Source organism: Perognathus longimembris, chromosome 11, assembly GCF_023159225.1.
Source record: "Perognathus longimembris pacificus isolate PPM17 chromosome 11, ASM2315922v1, whole genome shotgun sequence".
NCBI lineage: Eukaryota > Metazoa > Chordata > Mammalia > Rodentia > Heteromyidae > Perognathus > Perognathus longimembris.
In genome coordinates, this window is record NC_063171.1 from 11,552,594 (window position 1) to 11,577,711 (window position 25,118).

A 25,118-nucleotide genomic window follows, 5' to 3' on the forward strand; every position below is an offset into this window, starting at 1 on the left:
TACAAGCTGAAATTTTAAAGAAGTAATTGTTAATTTGACACCAACACTTCATGAATAAGAGAATATCCATTAGTGTACTATGATAGGAAAATGTTATAATATTTGTATCATGAAATGTCTTCCTTTTTCTCATTTGTTAATTGAGCTATGTGGTATGCTATAACGTGTATTATTTATCTCCTGAGAACACAAGGGTTTATTTCTTTTAAAATTGGTTTCTCTTTAGAAACAAGTAAACAATTTATAGCTTGGCTTCTGTCATACCCCTACTTTATAAATTCCCCTTTTGTGTTTTGTCCTTTTTACCTAAAAAAGCAAAGGCATTTCTGGTTAATATATCACCTTCCATTTAAACTTCTGCATGACATTTAAGAATTGTTGGACTGAATACTTTTTAAAAGTTTCTCATACATTTCTGACTTTAGGAATCTGGGATAGGAATCCATTTCCATATGTCTATACACTATTTTTTGAGCCTCTTCAAAACATGATTCAGTAGGTTCTTGAATGTTCCTGGAGATAGTTTCTCTTGTTGAACTGTCGATGTTAATCTGAAAAGTAAAATTATATGTAAAGCCATATATAAGTAAGCATAATCAAAGACAGATATAAGGGAAAGATTTTGTTTATGATCCTTCTTTTTCAGCTTAATAAGGTAGATTTGTTCAGAGGTACATACACAAAAAGACTTTTAAGAAGTAAACATTATTCTTTAAAAAAATAAATATCCACCTTCCATAGAATACCAGGAGCTTAAAGAGACTACAGGACCCAAACCTAGTACAATTTTAAGAGCAATTGTTTTGGCAGATGTAAGAGGTTTGTTTGATACCATGTAAGTGAGGAAGTTTATAAAATTCAAGTATCTTTTTAAGGAAAAAGGAAGTTGGTGCTCTTTCAAAGTTTTTCTTCCTCAATACTCACAAATGTTGCTTTAACAGACTGTGCCCTGAAATAAAAAAGCAGTGTGGAGAAGTGGGAAAGGAGAGGGGAAGAAGTGGTTATTTCAGTAAACCAAAAATTTCCAGACAAGAGACTTGGGGAAATAAGTCAACAATACAAGACTGTTCTACATAACAGAAACATTACATTCCACCCTTGAGCTGCTCCCCTTTAACAGGAAATTTCATTTTCCATTGTCTCTCTGGGTTTCTGTTTCACTCCTGGTTCTTTACTTTGCTCAGGCAGTTGTAAGTCAGTGGGAGTAAATCAATATGGGTGAACGGTGGGTTTTCTAGTTTAACACTAGGGTTGGCAACCATATTTTGTACTGAGGAGCACAGTGGCAAGGAAAATTTTTCCAATAATTGTCTTTTTTTTTTCTTTTAACTTTCTTGGAAATTTAGACCATTTAGTAGGTAAAGACCTCATATCTCACAGCCCAACTTTAAATCCTATTTTACCACAGAAGTGTGTGATACTACATAGGTGAGTTAGTGTCTTGGCTTCCTATATCTTTTCTTCATGAAACTAACAGCAATAATGAATTTGTGACATGTGAAAATATACTCAGATGCCAAAATCCTGGCAGGTGTGGACACTGCTTGTCATCAGCACCCACCAGCCCACCAGAGAATGTGCCAATCTCTGCTTCCCATTATTACCTCTCTAGGGGACTGTGGCTGGATATAGATCCTATAAAGCTTCTTGGCCTTAGAAATTCTGCTTGACCGCGAGGCAAGTTTCTTATAGGTTTCACATGCCATCCAGAATTTTATGTTCTCTTCACTGTGCTCCATTTTTAAGTATGCGGCATAGACTACTGGACCATCTAAAATAGTAAAGAAATTAGTTTATTTTCATGGATCAACATTATCTGAAATGCTGAGCAATAGTCAATGCTTTAATCAGAATTCTGAATAAAAAGATTTCATGTCATGTAGTGAGCATTTTATATTTATAGCAACCACACAGTGATGTCGATTCATCTGAAGCATATTTGAAAATGTGGCTCACTGTTGAGGTCATCCCACTGCATCACTCAGTGGGAGATGCTTACAATTGTAGATAACAGATTGACTGGGATTGAAACAAGGACCCAGGAAAATGATTTAAGCTGGACTGGTAGCCTGAATGCTCTCCGAATTTACATGGCACATTTCACTCCCCACACTAAACATATGGGTAAAATCAGGAGTTCAAATCTAAATAGGCAAGTCAACGTTGGAAGGAAAGTACCCAAGCCATGGAAGTGTGATACTCAGATCAGTTTGTGTTGCATGATGTGTTCCCATTATCCAATAGCAGGAGTGCAGAAAAAGGTGAAAATTGGAACTTTATATTCACAATAAATGAGAAATAATGACCAGGCAATGAACGGAATTCAGAGCAGATGTTGGTACTCTTTCTAAATCCAGTACAGGGCAGTGGCATGCACATAACCATTGATCAACTTGGATGTTAAGATGGTATCCTCGACTTGGTTTTTAAATTGAATTTCTCAAATAAGAAGATAAGGACACAGGCAAGAGGGTTTAGGGGACCTTATGACAGAGATACTTTATCTAATCTGCTCATACTTGACTATGTGAGAGCTCACAACTCTAACACATTAGTCAGAAACTTATGATGCTCAAGTATTTCTAAGGCTCAAAATGAATAATTTGGGATGAAAACCAAATTTATTTTGTTTACTGCAAAGTCTCTTTGTGTATCTGAGAGATTGAGTTGCTCAATGATAAAACAGAAAACTAATTTTCAACTGAGGCAACAGAAATATTTGCGCATTTGGCTTTCCCATTTAATGCTGAGACCCATTAGAGACAATTAGCATAGGTTTATTTTTAAATATAAAAAGCTGTACATAACTTAATGTATATAACTTGAGTTCATATATAAAAACATAAGAATGAACAAATGTTGTTACCACAAGCAATGCTTTGAACATATCCATCAGCTCTATAGTATAAGCTTGAGATTATCAGATATTGCTTAGTATCATTGCCTTAAAGGAATAAAGATAATCTGCTCAAATGGAAATGATGAGAAAAGTCATATTTTCTTGGCTCATCACATAAAAGAATGGATCAATTTCTGTAACACTAGAAATCTGAGCTTCTTGAATTCTGGATTTCTACTGACAGGCAGCAGCAATAGAGGAATGAAGATAATGATTAAAAGCTTTTATATTTAAGAGAAATAACACAGACAGAAGTAGATGGCTTCTGATGAAGTACTGAATTCGGAGAAAGCTGATAACCTACAAGAATTCTGACATCCAGGAAAACACAAACTTAGATCACGTCTTCCTATTATCATGTGAGTAAGTGTAGCTTCCTCATAATTCAGGAGTAGATATGCCAGGCATATCTCCTGGATGAGCAGATGGATAAGGCTGAGCTAGAATATGGATAAATCAGCAAAGGAAATTACATGACTTAGCTATTATTACCTACCTAGAGTTTATCTTAGATTTCTTATTTTCACAACAAAGGGATGATAAAATACACCTTGTCACACTGTAAACACAGAAAGTTGAGGGCAGAAAATAGTTGAACAGGTTGGCAAAGCCAGATGTAAAGCAAAAAGTAGTTCCTGGTTTAACAGATCAAGTTGAATGGAAATTTATTCTATTACGTGTTGAAATTAGAAAGTTCTACTAAAATGAAGAAATTGGCATAATTTGTATTTAGAGGAATGTTGACTGGATATTTCATTAGCTAAAGAAAATAAAAGAGTTGAGGTTTAAAATGATCTGTGGAACTTTACAAAGTAATAGATACCTGATAAAATCCACAGATCATGAAATGAGAGACAGCCATGAAGGTGACCTACATTGGTTAATGAATTAGAAAAGCCATCAGGAAACCAACGTTAAGATTCTAAATTGTAGTGTTCTAAGTTTGTATTTGTGTTTCATCTTTAACCTAATTATATGTGAAATTATTTATAGATGCCAATTTCAGAACCTGATGGGCATCTATTCTTGCTTTCATTACCTTCTTTCCTGATAGAGTAAGAAATGTCTCTGCAGTGGCAAGCTGTACTAATTTTTTTCTGATTCTTTTTCTTTATTATTATTATTATTTCTGGTCATGGGGCTTAAACTCTAGTCCTGGGCTCTGTCCCTGAGCTGTTGCTCAAGGCTAGCTCTCTACCACTTTGGCCACAGTGCCCCCCTGGTTGTTTCTCTGATTAAGTGGAGATAAAGGTCTCAGAGACTTTCCTGCCCAGGCTGACTTTAAACCACGATCCCCATATCTCAGCTTCCTGAGTAGCTAGGACATAAGCCATTAGCACTGGTCTTGATCATGATTCTTGACATACTCAGTTCATTTGCTAGTGAAGCCATTGAGGCATTGTTATATACATACACACACACACACACACACATGCACATATATAACTTAGAAAGTTATAATATTTTCTATAGTTTATATATAATATAGTGAAATATAAATTCTCAGTGTGTTACCTTGTACTGTTATAAGTTATTCTCATTTTCTAAGGATTAGATTTCAATGTCCCACATATAACCATACTAGTCAATATTTACAGGTAACTCTGCCCTTCTAGTGTCATAGGAAGAATATATTTTTTAAATTCTTATTCTTTAGTCTACAGGGGAGACTAAAGAAAGACATGGAACATCGCTCAAGTCAACCACAGCTATTCTGTATCATGAAGAATAAACAAGCCTTTCTTAATTGAAATCACTAGGATTTCAATGTCATTTGTTACAGCATCATAACTTCACGAAAACTAATGTACAATATTTGAACCTGTGTGACATTTCAGATATGTCTAGTGCATAGAATGAGTAAACTTAAATGATTGGAGCGTTTACAGAATTCTGTATACATTAGGCTAATATTTGAGTATGCTGCAAGTTACCCAAGCAGGCCTATGGAGTTGCACAAGGTTTCAGGCATCTTAGTAAATAATCAAAATCAAAATTGAATTACTCTGTTTACAATTTCTATTGACTCATTCAACAAGGGATTTAACAAGGTAGCAAAGTATTTTGCAAATCGGGCAATTGAACCAAAGGTGGCCCATTATGAAGTGTTAAATGGTACTCATTTCCAAGCACGGTGCTCAAGAGACCATATTCTGCTTGAGTAGAAGGAAGAAAACATGAGCAGGGCTGGGGATATAGCCTAGTGGCAAGAGTGCCTGCCTCGGATACACGAGGCCCTAGGTTCGATTCCCCAGCACCACATATACAGAAAACGGCCAGAAGCGGCGCTGTGGCTCAAGTGGCAGAGTGCTAGCCTTGAGCGGGAAGAAGCCAGGGACAGTGCTCAGGCCCTGAGCCCAAGGCCCAGGACTGGCCAAAAAAAAAAAAAAAAAAAAAAAAAAACATGAGCAAACTAATTGCTCATTTGAGAAGATGGAAGGCAAAGCTTTAAGTCATATGCTATGTTTTCCTTTTCTATAAAGAATGACAGTGATGCCTTTAGCAATCTCTAGCTTGCTCTTTTACAGTTAGTTCCTGAGGTTTGTATTTCTATGACACACATGAAGACACATTCCAGCAACCCAGGAAGAGAAGAAAAACATGATATTTCTCTTGAATCAGAAAAGTAGCACAGCTGTTACATGATTCTATGTTCTGTGGTCACAAGCTTCACACCCTGCATTAAATTTAAAGGTGACCTAGAGCCATTACTATTCTTCAGAAATATGTTTAATTCAACTTCAGTCCTTCTTACTTCTAGTCAGTGCCACAAGGAAAATGAATTCTAATATTCTACCATAATCTGTATGAAATTTTATAGTCAATCTCCTGTTTTATTAAAATTCTCTGACTTGGCTGCTATGATAGTAATCATTTCAATTTTTTTTCTGCTACTTTCCCTTTTTCATAGCCTTAAGAAGGTAATATAATTTGTATTTTTATTAATACAGAAAACATTGGATAAAGTAATAACCACTGTTAACAATCTTTTGTATTTTTCTTTAATCATATATAAACATGAATCTAGCTATTATTCATGCATCTGAACCAAAAAGGTACACATTATTTTTTATATAACATGGGAGCATTTGTGTATCATGATGGCTCTTTCATACTTAATCATCTGTGGCAAACACTTTTTTTTAATTTTTGATGATGTAATAGTACATCGAAGGGAAAGGTGTCTCTTAGTATCATTAGGGGATTGGTTCCAGTGGCTCTTAGGTTATAGAAATACAATTATAGTCCAGTCCCTTCTATAAAAGGTATGTTTAAATAACCTACATCCATAATTCTGTATGCTTGAAACTATCTCTGGGTTAGTAATAATTTTCAGTTCAATATAATGTTAATATACAGTTGTTATACTATATTGTCTGAAATAATGACAAGAAAACAGCCCATAGTAGGGACAAATATTTTTATCTGGATATTTTTGATTTGCACTTGGTGGATCTCACCTGCGTAGAATGGTGGAGGCAGAAAGCTGCCTATAAAATAAGCAACACACTCTTCTTGAACATTTAGATTTCTCCTCTTTTTTATTATAATTTACCCAAGGTAAATAAGTCCTTACATCTTTTTGCCCTTAGAACATAATGTGAAGGAATAGTTTCTAGGTTGAAGAAGGAGATGCATCTCTAAAGCTTCCTTGGTCTAGGAATTCTAAGGTAATTTTCTCAGACATTTTAGTATTATTGATTCTTTCATTAACATGGGAGATATTTTTATTTCGAGGGTCTTCTGTATCTATATATTTTAACACACACATGTACATGTGCTTGTGAAAGGACACACATATACATGCACACATATATACAGATAGATAGATTATAGATTCCTTTCAGAATATTGCATTATATTTCATTATCAATAGCAATACCAGGTAGTACTGATTCTACCATGTTAGTTTATAGGATGATACTAGTGATAACTTTTTTGGGAGGTTAGGTCAAATGTATTTAGTAATTTTGTATTTTTTAGTAATTTTTATTTTGTATTATCTTTAAGTTTTTTTTTGTAAAAGCATTTCAATTGAACAAGTCAGTTTATGAGTACAATGTACCTTGATCAATCACACCTCCTTCCAGCATTCTTCCTCATCTATGCAGATGTCATCCATCCCATCAAGTTGCTTGTGACTTCTTTGTGTTTATTATTTTTAGCTATATGTATAAACTATCTAATATCTATCTGGTATTATTTTCAGTCATTTACTAGGGGGAAAAGCCTCTCAATCCTCTGTTGTATCTCTCTTTCTCTTTCTTCTCTCTCTCTCTCTTCTGGTCCTGATGCTTGAACTCTTGTTCTGGTCACTGTTCCTGAGCTCCTTTTGCTCAAGGCTAACACTATCATTTGAGCCACTGTGCCATTTATGGCTCTTTCTGTGATTTAATTGGAGATAAGAGTCCCACAGGCTTTTCTGCCAAGACTACCTTGGAACCATGATCCTCAGATCTCAGTCCTTCAATAGCAAGGATCATAGGCAAGAGCCACAGGGGCCCTGCTTCTCTGTTAGAACCTATCAACATGTTTCCATTGGCGGAAACGTGGCAGGGTTCACCAACACAGGGCACTCTATCTCTCTCCTCCTCTTCCCTTGTCACATTAGGATAATTTTCTGAGAGTGGATTACCCACACATTATGGAACCACTTCCTATCCCAGCAGTATGTCATATCAATGCTTTATACTTCTCAATTCCTGGAAAAATGCCTCTGAATTTCCCATGTTACTGCATTTTCCACTTGTGGATATATATAACACATGGTGCACATCTATTTTAATCCTTTCTTTGTTCTTTTTCTCTCTGCCCCTCCCCCCTCTCGCTATACACATTTATGAGTAACTACATATATAATACTCTCACCCACCCTCTCTATATAGTATTTATTGCTTTCCTTCTTATATCTACCTTCTCACCTGAGAAGTGTAGAAAATTAGGATTTCAGTCTATTTATCTTTATGTATCCTGTTATGACATGCTGCCTGATGTATAGCAGTACTGGATAAACAAATTATTTTTATCCATTCTTTTGTATTTCCCATGCTTCCACCCCTGAAATGGATTTTCAATAGGTCTTAAAAAGTGAGAAATAAGCTGTAATAAGTCCTTGTCCAAAAAAAAAAAAAGAGCAAAAGATTGCACGAATCATGACATTACTTTTGCATTTTCTGAGAGTGAGATTCTGACTGCAGAGCAATACCTATAAAAGGCCAGGTTTTCTCCTCTCTGCAATGTGAAGAAAAATAAGGGAAATCGAAGAAGACAAAATGTGTTGCGTGGAAAAGGCTGAGACAAGGAGATGGCTATATAAGGGTTGATGCAGATAACCATGGCAACCACGGTGGTTAGGGGAAATTAAAATAAATGATCTTGTGGGAAGCTGCCAGTACAGAGTGAGCAACTGAGCTCCTCTCCCAGACAAAGAAAACTGAAATAATAGCTCAGCATCTGAGATCTGTGATATATGACCATTAAAATATCCCAGAGCGGTGGCAATCACACACTGTTCACCTAAGCACTTCTTATGTCCTCGACATATGATTATGATAATTCAGAAGGGGGAGGGAAATAAACTGTACACAGAAGGATGACTCTGACTAAGATTAAATGATTGATGCAAACTCTGTGATTCAGAACCCTTGCCAGTTCAGATGACCTAAAACTATCTGTGTTCTGCATCTGGGCTGGAGTAACCAATATAATGTCCCCAAACATACACACCAGCACAGAGTGACTTTAAATCAACACTGCAGATGCTGAATGGTCACTCAATAGTGCTCAAGAATCAACTCACCCTTCCCCAATAGCATGGCCCTGTCAATAACCTGAAACTACTTAATCCCTTTGCCCTTTCTGGGATGCCAACACAGCCTCTCTTAAGCAATCTGCAGTTTGATCTTGCTTTGAACAGCACTGAGAACGTAGACATAATCAGTGATAGCTCTCTTCCTTAAATCAGCCAAACTTCCTCCAACTGCACTTATCCTTTTCAGTTTCCTTCTGAGAACAAATTGTGCCTCTTCCTTCTACTGATTGAATACTTTTTTCCCTCTCTCATCCGGTTTGTTTACTTCATTGTTTTTCTCTTCTTTGGAGGGGGTTGCTCCTACTATTATCATTACTCTCTTCTATGCCATTACTCTCTGCCATATCTGTCTATCTATCATCTGTCTGTCTGTCTGTCTATCTATCTACCTACCTATCTATATGGATTATTGCTGGGTCTATTGCTGATCATTTAGTACTTGTATTTCTAATATTTTGAGGATGCTTCATATATATTTATTTATATATATACATATATATCAATCAGGGAAAAATATATTGATCTTTTTTGTAGTTCCTTTTTGTTGTAGCCTTGTCTCATTTTGGCAATGTGAGTAATGAGTGTGGGAAGTTTTCTCTATTTGGAATAGTTTTGGAAGAATTTCATTAAAACCTTCTTTAAAAGCTTGTAATATTCAGCAGTTATGCTATCTATTCCTAGGTTCTCCTTTGTTGGAGGACTTTACTCATTCAATCTTGTTGTTTGCTTTTAGTGTATTTGAGTGATTTGTGTCCTTACTGTAAGCTTATAGATGTCCCCCGGCCCATAACCTCTGCCCTTGGCACTGCGACTCCCGCCCCTGGCTACCTGAGGGGCAGGCGGAGCACTTCCCACCTTAGTTGCTTGAGGGTATAGAGACCCCCAAAAGAGAGTTCAGGTGCCATTTTCCTCTCCTCTGTGGGAACTTGGCCTTGCCGGTCCTGCTGGCAATAAACTCTTTGCTCTACGTGACTTTGTCTATGGTCTGTGGTTCTTCTGGGACAATTGTCCTTTCATTGGTGCAGAACCCAGGAGGTTCCCCCGGCGGATTAGCTCCACCATTTTTTTTGGGGGGGGCAAGCTGCTGCAGGGACCTAGCCCAATTCCTAACTAACCCAGAAGACCGCCAAGCTGGCCTCCTCCTGAGCGAATGCTTCCCTACATCCAACAGCGGCAAATTTGCCCTCACACCCAGGGTAAGTGATTTTCTAAATGAGGGCTCAGATCCGATTTTCCGCTTTACCATAGGGCCACAGGGCCATGGCTTCTGGGACACACTGAAAATCTTGGCGCCAAGTTCTGAGCCCCACTCAATGACTGTAGCATAGGGCCACAGGGCCACACTCCACGCTCGGTCCGAGACACAGTGATTGGGGTGATGATTCCATCACTGATTGTCTCTCACATTTCAGCTGACCAGAGTAATATTGAGGACGCTTGGTATTGACTCCTCAGCTCCGCTAATCACTTACCATGGGAGGGGCACAATCTAACATTCCTCAGGACTCTCCCCTGGGCTGTCTCTTAGACAACCTAAAAGTTCTAAAACTTGAGTCCGACATTGACCCTGAAGAGCTTTGTGATTATGCAATAAAATCTGGCCCCAATATCCATTGGACAATCAGTCCACATGGGCCATTAATGGAACGCTGGATCCTGATATTACACAGGATCTTGCCAACTACTGCAAGCATTCGGGCAAGCTAATGGAGGCCAGCTACATAGAGGCTTTCTATTTCCTCTACTCTAAACTTGTTTCTGAGACCTCACATTCACCTACTCCAATACTTCTAGCCACAAGACCGCCGCCACATAACCCAGACTCTTTTCCAGAACCTGCGGATGAGTTGCCGCCATACCGGACACATGCAGCAACCCCTCCTTCCATTCTGGTAGTCCCTCTGCCAGGGGAGGGGTGACTTCCATCCCAGGAGGCAGGACTTCTGCCCCTGAAGGCGGGACTTCTTCCTTCAGCGCCCCCAATGCCCAACTTCATTACCCGCTCCTGCACACGCCGTCACGGAAGCTCCTCTCCGTCAGCACCCCCTCTCCCACCTCAGGACCCCGCAAAAGAAAAAGCAACTCCACTGAAAAACAGACACCGGGTGACAGACAAAGTGATGCTGTGGAACTCCTTACATGTCTTGTGGATACACTGGGTGCCGCGCTTGCCCAAAACCAAATGGCTCAGGGCTCCAATCTCTCGGCCCCAGCCCCCCTACTCCCTTTACGCGAGGTGGTGGGGGCAGAAGGTATAGTTTGGGTGAATGTTCCTTTTTCGCTAAATGATTTATCCCAGGTTGAGGCCCGCCTGGGCTCTTTTTCCGCCAATCCCACTAGTTACATCAAGGAACTATGGCGTGTTCTTCAATCATATGAGGTAATATGGCATGTGTATGTAATCTTGAGCGGCACATTAATGCCAGGGGAACAGAGGGAGGTTTGGGAAAATGCCCACCGCTATGCGGACGAGGCCCACCAAACCACCCCAGATCACCCAATTGGGACTGAAGATACGCCGGACCAGGAGCCCCACTGGGATTACAATTCCCAGGAGGGTAGCCAAAGCCGGAATCATTTTATTACCTGCGTGATGGAGGGTCTCAAACAGGCAGGCCGCAAAGCCATTAATTATGACAAAATGACTGAGGTAATACAGGATAGAGACGAGAACCCATCGGCCTTTTGGGCTAGATTATGTCAGACTCTCCTCCAATATACTAACTTAGACCCCGAGTCTGTTGATGAACAACGCTGCTTAATGACCCATTTTATTAACCAAGCAGCCCCAGATATTCGAGCCAAGCTAAAAGCACTAGAAAAGGAGCCCCTAACACCTGCGGGTCAGGCTATGGAGGTGGCCTTTATGGTGTACCATGGCAGGGAGGAAAAAGCCCAGAAACTAAAGTACCAAATGCTAGCAAAGATCCACCAGCCTCAGGCCTGGCAACCAGCCCCTTCCCGATGGGGTCTACCTGGATCCTGTTATGGATGTGGAAAAATGGAGCACTGGAAGGGATCCTGCCCCCTAAGGAAACCATGCTACCAATGTGGCCAGCAAGGCCATAAAGGCACAGACTGCTCGCAGCCAAGGAAGCCAACCAGGCCATGCCCCCGGTGTGGAAATTTAGGGCACTGGGCTGTGGACTATCCATTATCCTCTCAGGGACAACGGCCATCCACCCATGCTCCAGTGTCCCCTTCCGATATTCTGGCACTGGCTGCAGAAGAAGACTGAAGGGGCCCTGGACTCCTGGACCCGACCACTCCCATCACCACACAGGAGCCCAGGGTAGTGATCACGGTTGCAGGTAGGATGACCTCATTTCTGGTCGACACAGGTGCTTCATATTCGGTGCTCACTGAGTTTCAAGGCTAAACCTACCCAGCTGAAACCTCCATAGTCGGGGTGGAAGGTAAACCTTACAAGCCCCAAAAGACACTCCCTGTTATCTGCCTTTTCTCAGGAGGGACCTTTTGCTACTCCTTCCTTGTTATTCCCCATTGCCCAATCCTGTTACTGTGTAGAGACCTTATGGCCAAATTTAGGGCCTACATTACCTTATGCCCCTCCCAATTGACAGAACAGAATAATAATTCGGACTCCCCTACAATTTCTCTATTGATGGCTTTAGTGGACTCGCCTGGAGACTCCTCAGGGTTCCCTTTCCCCACCTCCGAAGTGGATCCCACAGTGTGGGACACCCACAACCTTTCTGTTGCCAAACACCACGCCCCCATTCACATCTCTCTGAGGGATCCCAGACACTTCCCTTCCCAACCCCAGTATCTGCTCTCGCACTGCAGCCTCTTGGGGCTACAGCCAATTATCCAAGAACTACTAAGAAAGGGGTTATTATGCCCTGCAATTCCCCCTATAATGCACCTATCTTAGCGGTGGCCAAGCCTAATGGCTCATTCCACCTGGTGTAGGACCTCCACCTTATAAATGCTGCTGTTATTCCCTTACACCCCATTGTGCCTAACCCTTACATGTTACTTTCTACAATTCCCCCAACGGTTACCTTTTACTCAGTATTAGATTTAAAAGATGCTTTCTTTACTATCCCGGTTTCTCCCTCTTCCCACGACCTCTTTGCATGTACGTGGACTGACCCTGTCACCCAAACCTCAATGCAGCTCACCTGGACTGTGCTGCCACAGGGGTTCCAGGATAGTCCCCATTTGTTTAGCCAATCCTGAGCAAGAGACTTAGAAGATGTAAACTTAAGCCCATCCACCCTTATACAGTACGTGGATGATCTTCTCCTTTGAAGCCCCACCAAACTATTGTATTACAATCATCCTGTAACACTCCTTAACTTTCTGGCCTCCAGGGGATACCAGGTCTCACCCAGTAAGGTGCAGGCTGTTGAGCAGTCTGTGACCTACCTGGGAGTTCAACTTACTCCCACACACAAGGCCATTACAACCCCCAGAAAGCAGTTGATTGCTAACTACACTACTCCCTCCACTAAGTCTGAGCTTCACTTCTTTCTGGGCTTGGCTGGCTATCTCAGGGCCTGGATCCCCAACTACTCTATCTTGGCTCGCCCCTTATATGAAGCAGCCAGAGGATCACTGGAGGAAGCCCTTTTATCTCCCTCCTCTCTCATCTCCCCTTTCAGGAGGCTCCAACGGGCCCTGTCACAGGCCCCCGCCCTCAGGTTGCCAGATCTTACACACCCATTCCTTCTGTATGTCACTGAAAATCAAGGCTTTGCATTGGGTGGTCTAGGTCAACAGAGCAGACCTTCATTTGTGCCGGTTGCCTACCTATCAAAACGTCTGGATCCGACTGTTAGGGCATGGGCCCCTTGCCTCCGCAACCTGGCTGCCTCCTCTGTCTTAATACCAGAATCAAAGAAGCTAACCTTTGGCACAGCTCTCACTATTTTCTCCCACCATCACCTTTCTGAGTTACTAACCTACAAGGGGCTACATACAATGCCTCCCTCCTGTATTCTCTCTCTACAGGTGTCCCTGATAGAGGACCCCACCCTAACCTTCCAAACCTGCCCCCAACTAAACCCCTCCACTCTACTACCCATTCCAGATATGGAAACCTCACCGCTACACTCCTGTGTGGAAACTTTGGAGGACCTGCTGCCTCATCCAACCCACATCAGTGAAGGACCACTAAAGGACTCCCATTTTACTTGGTTTACAGATGGCAGCTACCTCTTCTGGAAAGGTTCACGGGTGGCTGGGTATGCTGTTATATCAATCTCTGGTGTTGTGGAATCTGGTCCCCTTCCTCTCCAGACCACCAATCAACAGGCTGAGCTAGTAACCCTAACACGGGCTTTTCATCTGGCAGCAGGCCACTCCCTGACAGTATATACAGACTCTGTGCCTTCTATACTGTCCTTTCTCATGCAGCCATCTGGAAAGAATGTGGGCTTCTGACAACCAAGGGGACCCCAGTCATAAATGGCCCCTACATTAACAAGGTTTTAGAAGCCTCCTTTCTGCCCTCAGCCATTGGCATAGTTCACTGCAGAGCCCACAGGTCAGATGACTCCTTTATATCTGAAAGAAACAACCCAGCAGATGAGACTGCCAGGCGGGCTGCTATGTCCTCAAAACAATGGGCACTAGTACTACCAATAACAGAAAGTTCTACCTCTCCCTCCAGACAGGACATTCTTAAATACATACACAATCTTTTTCATCCTCACACAGGCTCCTTAAGGGAGTTCCTTAAGTAGAGCCTCCCTCCAACCCTGGCCGATATACAATTTCTCACATAGCTTTCACAAACCTGTAAGGTGTGCCAAAAGGTGAACCCCAACACTAATGTGAGCCCACCTGCTTTTCCAACCCATCAGGCTCGAGGTAACCTCCCAGGGGTGGATTTTACTCACATGCCAACAATCTGCAAGTACAAGTACTTGCTGGTTCTTGTAGACACCTTCACGGGATGGATAGAGGCATTTTCCACCACAAACAAAAGAGCCTCCTCTGTGTCTCAGCTTCTTTTACAAGAAATAATTCCCCGCTTTGGCCTTCCAGCCTCCATCCAGACAAACAACGGCCCAGAATTTGTCTCCTCTGTAACCCAGCTCTCTAAATATCTCCTGGCACTTCCATATTCCCTACCACCCTCAGTCCTCAGGGAAGGTGGAACGTGCCAACCGGTCCCTTAAACAGATTTCAACCAAGCTGTCCCTCGAGTTACACCAAGACTGGTTAAAACTCCTACCCCTGGCCCTTCTCCACCTGCGGGTTCTACCTAAAAGGCCTTTGATGTTAAGTCCTTTTGAGGTGATGTATGGCCGCCCACCTTTGCCTCCCCTGTTCCAAGCCTCAGATACCCCCTTACCACCCCCTCCCTAATGCTGTCTTCCCTCCTTCAGCACCTGTGCACTTTCCTTTGGAAGTATGTTAACCAATGCAGCCCCGGGCCCTCCTCATCTTCTGAGCCCCCATTAAGGCTGGGGACCTGGTGTACATTTCAAAGGACTACCTGGCACAGACATCAAGTTCCACCAAGCTTTCTGCTAAGTGGGATGGGCCTTATCCAGTAACTCTCTCTACCCCTACAGCTGTACAGGTTCAGGGACATCCACACTGGATCCATATCCACAATGTCAAACGACACCTATCTGAACCACCCTCGTACACCTGCGAGCCAACTGGACCCCTGTCTCTACGGATAAAGTTGGGACCCAGCCTCCCTCCAGTCACTGAGGACCCAGAAGATCCCACAGCAGACAAATAACACCTCTATGACCTCAGCCAACTTGGACAGTACCGGGTCTCCTTTGTTTCCCCTTTCTGACTACCTCGCCCCCTTTCAGCAGGAAGTAGATCCAGAAGAAGAGACCTCCGCCCATACCCCCTTGCCTGGTACTGCTTATAATAAACAACAAAGGGGGGAATGTAAGCTTATAGATGTTGCCCGGCCCATAAGCTCAACCCTTGGCAATGCGACTCCGCCCCTGGCTACCTGAGGGACAGGTGGAGCACCTCCCACCTTAGTTGCATGAGGGTATAAAGACCCCCCAAAAGAGAGTTCAGGTGCCATTTTCCTCTCCTCTGTGGGAACTTGGCCTTGCTGGTCCTGCTGGCAATAAACTCCTTGCTCTACGTGACTTTGTCTATGGTCTGTGGTTCTTCTGGGACAATTGTCCTTTCACTTATGAATCAATTTTGGTAGGCTACATGCCTAGTAATTTATCCTTTTCTTGTAGGTGTTCTAGTTAGTTGATATCTAGGTTGCCTAAATAATCCCTATTAACATATCCAATTTTTAAAAATATTTTTCAATATGGATTTCATTTGTTTCTTCTCTCCATTGTTTTTCCCCCATGGATCTGAGATCTGCTAAACTGTCTTTATTATAAGACTATGGATTATCTGTAGGCTCTGCATGTTCTCTGCCACATTCTCAATTTGCATTAAGAGTCTGCTGCAAGCGCTCCAGTGAAATAGCCATTGTTCTTTTTTAATTATTATTATTCTCTCTCCTGTCCAGCAGCTCACTAGGCTTTTCAGTCAGATGCAAAACTCAGCAGATGACTCTTTCTCACCATTATGATGATTGCTCCATTTTCACCCCATGCCAAAGGTCCTTGTACCTGGCTTTTAAAGTCACATCACTTTGTCTTCAGAGCTCTCACCACTTTCTGGAATTAATTGTTCATGGATTTGTTAGTCTCTTCTCCTAGAAGGCACACGTGAGTAGAGTACAATGACTTTGTACATGTATTTTGTTCAAAGGTCCCCAGTCCTTGCATGATCTGCTAAACAAGTGCAAGGCCTCAGTGAATTATGCACCTGGGAATGAACTTCTTTGTGTGAAACATGGTTTAGTTGATTGGCAATGAAGAGTGCATTCTCATCTTTTGAGAACCAACTAGTACACTAAAGTATATACTTTCTGCTTTTCTATGGCATTATAGCTTCATTTGTTATTCTTATACTTTCCAGTTTAAGAGTCCTTGGTTTTTAGATAATTGTAGGTCTTTGTACTTTAAGTACACTTTTCTATATCTTCACTAGTTCCAACATAGCTCAGTTAAAGATTAGCCATCATTTACACCATTGCATCTCACGTCCACTTTATATTAAGTAATGCCTAATCCTTTGGTGTCATTGCCAAATCTCAAGTAATTTTATGAGAAGATGATAAAATTTTCCTGGCACTTGCTAAATCTTGTCAACACTTATACATCAATTAAAATGGTAATTTTCCCCTAAAAGCTTGGATTTTCAGAAAGTAATGTTCAGATTCTAGCATTTGTAAATTGGAAAAAAAATTAGATACTTCTACTTAATTTAATATGGAGGATTTTTTTTACTGATACTAGCTTTGATGTAAAATCCTGAAGAATTTTATAAAGCAAATTTTTTCATTAGTTTCTGTATCTATTTATCTATCCGAGCACACTTCCAAAAAAGTCACCTCTCATGAAAATATTGCCAACTAGCCCATGATGTATCCTTAGTTAAAAAGTTTGTTGCAGTATTAATTTTTAAAAATATGTGTTTGTCTTGCTTTTAGAAAAAATATTCAAGGACCTTCTAATACTTACTTTAATAACCATTTTCTATTTTAGAGTTTTGTTCTTTTCTAGAGGACTATCAGTTGATTTTGAAAACTAAATATTTTTTCTTTGTGTTTTATGTATTCCATGGCATGTGCTTTTTCTATATTATTTTTCTTTGTTTCAAGCACATTGCCTGAGAACTATGAATATAAGAACTGCATACTATGTTTACTGTATAAATATTGAGCTAAGGCACATATTATTTAAGCAACATGTTTTAAAGAACTTATCAACCCTGTGTCTTTGGATAATTTCTAAACTGTATATAGAACATTATTATCATTTTTTTTTTTTGCCAGTCCTGGGCCTTGGGCTCAGGGCCTGAGCACTGTCCCTGGCTTCTTCTCGCTCAAGGCTAGCACTCTGCCGCTTGAGCCACAGCACCGCTTCTGGCGGTTTTCTGTATATGTGGTGCTGGGGAATCGAACCTAGGGCCTCGTGTATCCGAGGCAGGCACTCTTGCCACTAGGCCATATCCCCAGCCCATAGAACATTATTAACTTCTAAAAACATCTCTATTTTTCCAGAGGTTTTTTTCTCAGATTGATTGATTTTTAGATCTTCTTTTTCCACAAAGTATTGGATTTATCTCCATCTATTGAGACCCATCCTAATTTATTTTCTTCACAGGTGGAATGGAGACCCAGCCTAATGTATGTCCTTTGCATGTGGATTTTTCTAGCTGTATATTCATGCAGTTAGTGTTTTGATCTCTGTAATCATAGCCATCTGCAGATGCATATCTTAGACTAGTGGATTCCCTTTCCTAATTCCTTGATTAATGTTAAAGTATTTGTACATCCAATGTTTATATTCTTAGTTTTATCTTTCTTCTGGGCTATCTATAAAATGATTTGTTATACCTTTTTTAATGCATCATTTTGAAATCTTTATATAAACATCATATTAATATAACTTTAATAATGCAGAATCTTACCATCTATTGCTGGCATTTACAAAGCAGTGTGATGTCTTTCTGTCACTATCTCTTATGTGGACCTCCATTATTCTCATGACACCTGATAATTCTACCTAAGCAAGCATCTACTTGAGATCCATGTCACACAATTAACTCTCTTTTCTTTGTTTATTACATCTCCAATATTGGCAGAAAAATTTATAGAAGATGGCTAAATGTAGATCTTTTCTTGCTAATATTAATCTTTCATCTGTTCACTCAACATTTATTATATCTCCAATAGGTACAGAGAATGTCTTAATCTGTCAGAGGGATAAAGGTGAGTAAGCGATAATCTACCTTTTAAACATTTACAATCTACTGTGCAAGCTGCTGTGGAAAATTGCCATTACAAAAACTAGTCAAAATTAAAAGTCAAATAAGTAATGATGTCAATAAAATAGAACAGAGGAAGAAACACATTATTCCAAGTAGTTTCATGGAAAAGGTAGAACTTTAAAATTTGGTTTTAAGGAGGTAAAGAATGTGTGGAGGAGAACACGAATACTGTGTGAGCCAGGAGGCTGTGTGAGCAGGAGAGCTGCAGAACAATGAAAAATTCTCCAGTGTAGGAAACAGTGTCTCACACCTGTAATTGTAGCTATTGAAGAGGCTAAGATTATGTTTTAAAAGGAGCCTAGGCAGGGAAGTCTGTGGAACTTTAACAACCAGCAAAGCCAAAGTAGAGCTGTGGCTCAAATGACAGAAGGTCAACCATGAAAAACCAAACTAAATGATAGATTATACCCATATCCTGAGATTGAGCCTCAATATTGGCATACTCACTTGCACGCACGCACACACACACACACACACACACACACATGAATTCTACAATAGTCATACTAATGGAAAATATATTGTGGACTGTTTGGTAGAAAAAAGAGAACAAAGATGCCTATTCAATGTCAAGGAATTTATTTTTAATGAACATAAGTACCAATTGTTAATGCACAGCCTGTGTCAGGCATTGAACTAGTTGTTTTATATCCATCTTCTACAATAATGTTGAGCAGACAGATGATACAATTGTTATTTCCCAAATGAATAGTAAATTTTCAAAAAGGAGATTATTCTGATAGTGTTGTGAATGTGTCTTGCAAAATGGTGTGACCAAAATCTCAACTATGTACAGTCGATAAAGCTGACTAAAGCCACACTTTTTCACTCACGCTTATGCTTGCAAGTTCAGTTGCAGAACTATGAAAACTATCTGAAGAGTGAAAAACACATTAAATTGCATAAAAAAGAATCTGTGGCCAAAAATGGTCATTGGAGACCTTGTTACAAACATGAGGATGGGCACTGAAGTACTGCTCCAGGGCTGGAAGAAAATAAATCTCAGAACCAGAAGCAAAGCAGGAAGAAGGCACTGGAATGACTGATTGATGGGGGTCTCTCTATAGTCAAGGCTCAACATGTCCTACCATTGTCCTCTGGGATAGGCATTGATCCCCCACAGAGAAGCCTTGAGTCACATTAAAGAAAGTAATATCCCAGGAGTTTGGTAATTTTCCAAGGTGACAGTGTTTATCCTATTTACAATAACCCTATACATCTACCAATCTAAATATCTAATTAGTGTAGCTAATTTTCCTCCATAGTCAATAGATCTAAAAGATAAACATTCACAGGTAGCCTCTAAGGGGAACCAAGGTAAATAGGTAAACCCTATGGCATAAGCTAATGGACACTTACTTACACACACACTACTTACTCACACACGCTACTTACACACACACACACACACACATATATATATATATATATACTGAATTTAATAGAATAATTTTCTATAAGTACTCACTGTGTACATTCCTGCATTTGTCTCCCGGTTTTATCTTTTTCTCCAGCCTCCTAGTGTCCTATCTCAAACATGATTGACAGTTCTTTTCAGTACACAAAATTCTGCCTATTTCCTGATTAAGCCTCTCTGTATTCATTGTACTATACTTCATTTATGTGGTTGGAATTTAGATGCTTATATACACAGACCCATATAGCACATTCCTGCTCCTATAAGATATGGAGAAACTTTAAGGAGATACAGAACATCTTTCAAATTTACTCTTACTTTTGAAAGTACTCAAGGACAAACATTTTTAACTGTGTTTAAAACACTAATTTTAGCAGGCTATAGAAAAGCAGAGAGTTTCACAGTGTGTTGCTATTTCAGAGATATATATATATATATATATATATATATATATATATATATATATATAACACATACTCACAGTGACATATCTTGTTTTAATTAACACCAGAGAAAATAACTGGTGTGCACGACACACTATTTTCAGATTTTCTTTTTTAAACTATGTCAGTTTCTATTTAGAAAGCAGAGAGAGCAACTCTCCCTCCATCCCACTTCCCCCTAAAATAAAGTGAGCTAGTCATTCACAAATAACATATTCATAATACTCACATTTTGTTGCCATCAAATTTTCAAACGATTGGGCCCATTCTAAAACTTCTTCCAAAGTGAGGCTTTGAAAAGAAACAAAAATCTCTGATTGGGATGAGATATTCTCAAGGTTTGACTGAACTACATAGATCCATGCTCCTTGGAAAATAACTCCAAAATACAATTCTAAGATGCTCTCTTTATTTGATTATATATTATACATGATTTTGACCAAATTAAGTTAAAATTGAGAAACTAATAAAAAATAAAATGCATTTCAAACCCCAAAATTTAAATCCTTATGTATGCATTATGCACATTCTTACATGCAAGGAAGCTCTCATTCCTATATTATGTGTCTAAATATTGTGAAGTTTGTTTGTAAGATCTGCTGAGAATTTTCCCTGCATTTAATTTTTTAAACATTTACCACCTAAGAAGCAAACAGAGGTCGCGTGCTGGTAGCTCATTCATTCCTCTAATCCTAACTATGCAGGTTGCTGAGACCAGAGGATAACAGTTAAAAGAAAGCCCAGGTAGAAAAGTCTCTGAGACTCTTATCTCCAGTTATCCACCAGAAAACTGAAGCAGTGCTGTGGCTCAATTGGTAAGTGAAAAGCTACCTGGGACAATGTCCAGGCCCAGAGTTCAAGCCCTATGACCAACAAAACAAAAACAAACAAACAAGCTAAGCTTCAAAGCAAGTTACAGTTGCTCTAAGCTGTATAAACATAGTTATTTCTGTTTAGAAATCATGTGAAATATGCTTACTTTTCAGGTTTCACTACTGTTTGATTGGTGAGCTTCCTAAGGTGAACTAACAGGTGACTGTGTGTTCTCACATACACGTAATTTTGTTTCTTCTCTTTAAAAGTAATTCATATTTTCCTTGCCATACTGCTTATAGTACATTCTTAATTTTCCTTCTTTTAAGTACTAAAAAATCACTCAAATATGACTGCAGATCGAAGCAAGATTTATCCACTAGATGGACTGTTAGGGAGTCAGCCCAAAAGTTTGTCTACAGATACAGCTATCTACATTCGATTCTTAATACAATTAAAGAAGATTGGATAAAGAGTTTAGGAAAACGTAATTCCGACCATAGAAAGATATGGGTAATCCTTGGAAGATCAAACTCATATGTATCCCAACAGTTTAACTTGTACTGTTTGATCAGAACAGAGGATTAACATTAGGCTGTATTAAATTTTTAAAAAAGAAAATAAATAAATGAAATGGTTTTAAAAAAATTCCCATGAAAATATCCAACTCTTTGTTCTTTCCTGTCATCAAGAACTTTAGAAAGAGTAACCTGGAGTAGCTTTTCAACCCAGTGAAATGGAAAGAGCTAGGAATATTTATTCCATTCATTCACATTCTACGGGAAACAATGAAACCTACAAACTGCTGGGAATCTTAAAATTAGGTATTGGAAATTGTTAGTAAGAGAATTCCTTGACCTCTTAGCTTTGTGACATTTATAGAGCTAGATCATGGTTAATTATGTTTACAAGTATAGTTGCAAAATGAAATTTGGTTTTATTTGAATCTAATTTTAGCTTTTAATTTATTTTTGACTTCACAAGTTTCCTGGTTGCCTATGACTATCCAGGTGACTCTGCTGAGAATTATCTTAAGTACGTTTGCCTCTTCCCCATCTGGCTTTCCTCATATAACTTCTATGTTATGTCCCCCCATTTCTTACTGGCTAGACAACAGTGAGTAGCATTTGAGATAGCATCCCATTGTGGACAGAAGAATGAAGAGTATTAAAGTCTAAAAGTCTCAATTTCCAATCCCAGTGTTGTACTTAACATTTGCTAATTGTGGTATACTTGTTTACAAAATTGAGACAAATGTGTTAGTGTCACAGAGTTATCAAGAACATTCTATTTGGGGGTTAGGAATGTGGCTTAGTGGTAGAGTGCCTCTCATGCATGAAGTCCTGGGTTCAATTCCTCAGCACCACATAAACAGAAAAAGTCAGAAGTGGCTCTATGGCTCAAGTGGTAAAATGCTAGCCTTGAGCCAAAATAAGCCAGGGACAGTGTTCAGGCCCTGAGTCCCAAGCTCTAGGACTGGAAAAAAAAAAAAAAAAAAAAAAGAAGAAGAAGAGGAAATAAAAAAGAAAAAAAAATGACCCCCCCCCCCAGCCCTTCCTCATGGTGTGTCGGTGAAGTAGGTGGAAAAATTGCAAGTTGTGATGGTGAGACTCCATCGATCATCTGAAGTAAAGTAAGTCAATCTCAGTTCTCCTGCTGTGTCCTTGTGATAGCAGCCTCACCTGATGTGACATATACAGTTCTAGAATGGTCTGTTCTAGCACACTGTAGCGTCTCTGTTTCTACCATCTAGTAGCTTGCAGACATTTTTGGACATTCTGCATGGAACACATGGTCTAGGAACTCTGGACATTCAGGACGATATGGCCAGAACTAAAACTTGAGCTTACACTAGGTTAAGGCCTCAGGGGAAATGAATAGGAATCTTAAACTTCAGGGAAGTTTTTGAAATAATACATCTGAATAATTTGTTGTCCTTCCCAACATTTTACTTTTCATTTGAATGTAATCATTATTCTTTTTTACATTCTGTATTTTTAAAAATATGTTAAAACTTATTTCAGTATTCCTAAGGTTTAGGAAAGACTTTGAGGTGAGCCTAGTCTACATGGCTAAATCCTGTCATAAGCAAATAAGCTCCAAACACCTTAGATGAGATTCAAAACTTAGTAGGGATCTTATTGCTGGTTTACACTTATAGCCTCCACTTAAAAACACTGATATTTCTTATATGGAAGGATTGAATTGTGAAAAACAATTGGGTAAAAAATATATCAGTAATATTAATATTTTTGACAAAGAAAGTTTATAATAAACTTTAAAAATATTTAACTTGCTGGGCATAGTTGACACCTGCAAGTCTAGCTACAGAAAAGCCTGAGATTTAAGGGCTGAGGTTTGAAACTATTCTGAGCAGAAAAGTTTGTGAAATTCTTATCTCCAACTTAAAAAGCCAGCAGTTGAGCTATGGCTCATGTGGTTGAGCCACTAGCCTTGAATGTAGGACCTAACCAAGAGTGAGAGGCCCTGAGTACAACGTCAGTACTAGCACACACACAATTTAACATACACACACACACACACATACACACACAAATACACACACACATTTGTCTTGCTGAATTCTTCTGGTATAAAGAAAAAATAAAGAAAGAGATTCTTAGTGTGATATATGATTGTTCCTCCAGTGGAATTACTCAGATGTAAATACAAATTTTATTTTCTGCTTAAAACATATCAAGAATGTAATTAAAATAAATGTACACCTAGTTAACACATTGTTAAAATGATTTAATATGGTGACAGAATTTCAAGGCTACTTACTTTGAAGGAAATCTGTTAGATTCATCTCTGCACACCTTGCAAATCCAGCAATTACGCCTGTTCATTTTCCTAAAGCACATGTATAATTTAGTCATGAAGGTATTTACATGTTATTCAATTTTTGAATCATATACAAAATTAAGAATTATGAAAAATAAGGAAAGATTCTCTAAGTTACTGAGGTGTAATTACAGTGGGCATAAGGAGAAGAGGGGAACAATATGACCCATCTCTCAACTGTAGTCTATATGAACTTGGATGATTAAATGTCTAAGGGACTTTATAACTTATCCAACTTCTCATTAAATAGGGTTCTAAAAATATAGAACTCTCCAAATTATCTTTTTATAGTTCAGTGACAATGAATTCATCGACTCTTTAACTCTTCCTTTTTTGGACAGTTCTTATTTTAAAAAGCGTTCTTGGTACATAAAACAAAAAATTTGCCTCTTTGTAATTAACCAAGTAGAATAGTACAGATGGCTAAAGAAAGTTCACAATGTATTTATTCTGTGATTGGTGATTTTTATAACATTTACCCATTCTGAAAATAGTGATTTTGATTTTAAAATTCAGATGTGGCTTACTCATCTCTGGTACCTTTATATAGCATTACATGTCTCAAGTATTTTTTGACTCAGGATTTTGAGAAAACACCTTATTCCTTTGCTAGGAATAAGTAAACTCACACTTAATAGTGAAGGCTGGAAATGGTTTGCTAAGTTTAAAGAGATTTTTCACAATGAATCATTAAGGAAAAGAGCAGTTCGTTTTTATGTGTCTTTATTGGTTCATTCAAAAGAAGTACTGAATACTTGCATGACAAAGTCTTGTTGCTAGTGAGTGAGCTTGTTTTCCTCTTCCTGTGTTCACTGACAGGCAATTAGACTACAGATGAAACTCTAAACCAGGAAGTTCAAGGGCCATTAGTAAACACAGGAAAGTCTAGTCACTTCTCTACATAAGTGATATAGGTCCCACATTAAGGGCTTAGAAAATCATTGAAGGGTTTAAAATTTAGAATTTTCATGCAAACATTTGAAATTGGCTTTGTGACTAGAGGAAATTATAGAGTGGAAATAGTGGGATTTGGTACAA

General features: G+C 39.3%; 1 protein-coding gene across 1 annotated transcript; it reads right to left on the reverse strand.

The window, feature by feature from the left end:
- Positions 1 to 368: 368 nt before the first annotated feature.
- Positions 369 to 24,085, reverse strand: Rgs13 (regulator of G protein signaling 13). Its single transcript, XM_048358046.1, has 4 exons — positions 24,021 to 24,085; positions 20,653 to 20,714; positions 1,605 to 1,771; positions 369 to 551 (listed from the first exon to the last, which is right to left on the reverse strand). The coding sequence occupies exons 1-4, from the start codon at positions 24,083 to 24,085 to the stop codon at positions 369 to 371; spliced, it is 477 nt and encodes a 158-aa protein (XP_048214003.1).
- Positions 24,086 to 25,118: the final 1,033 nt, after the last annotated feature.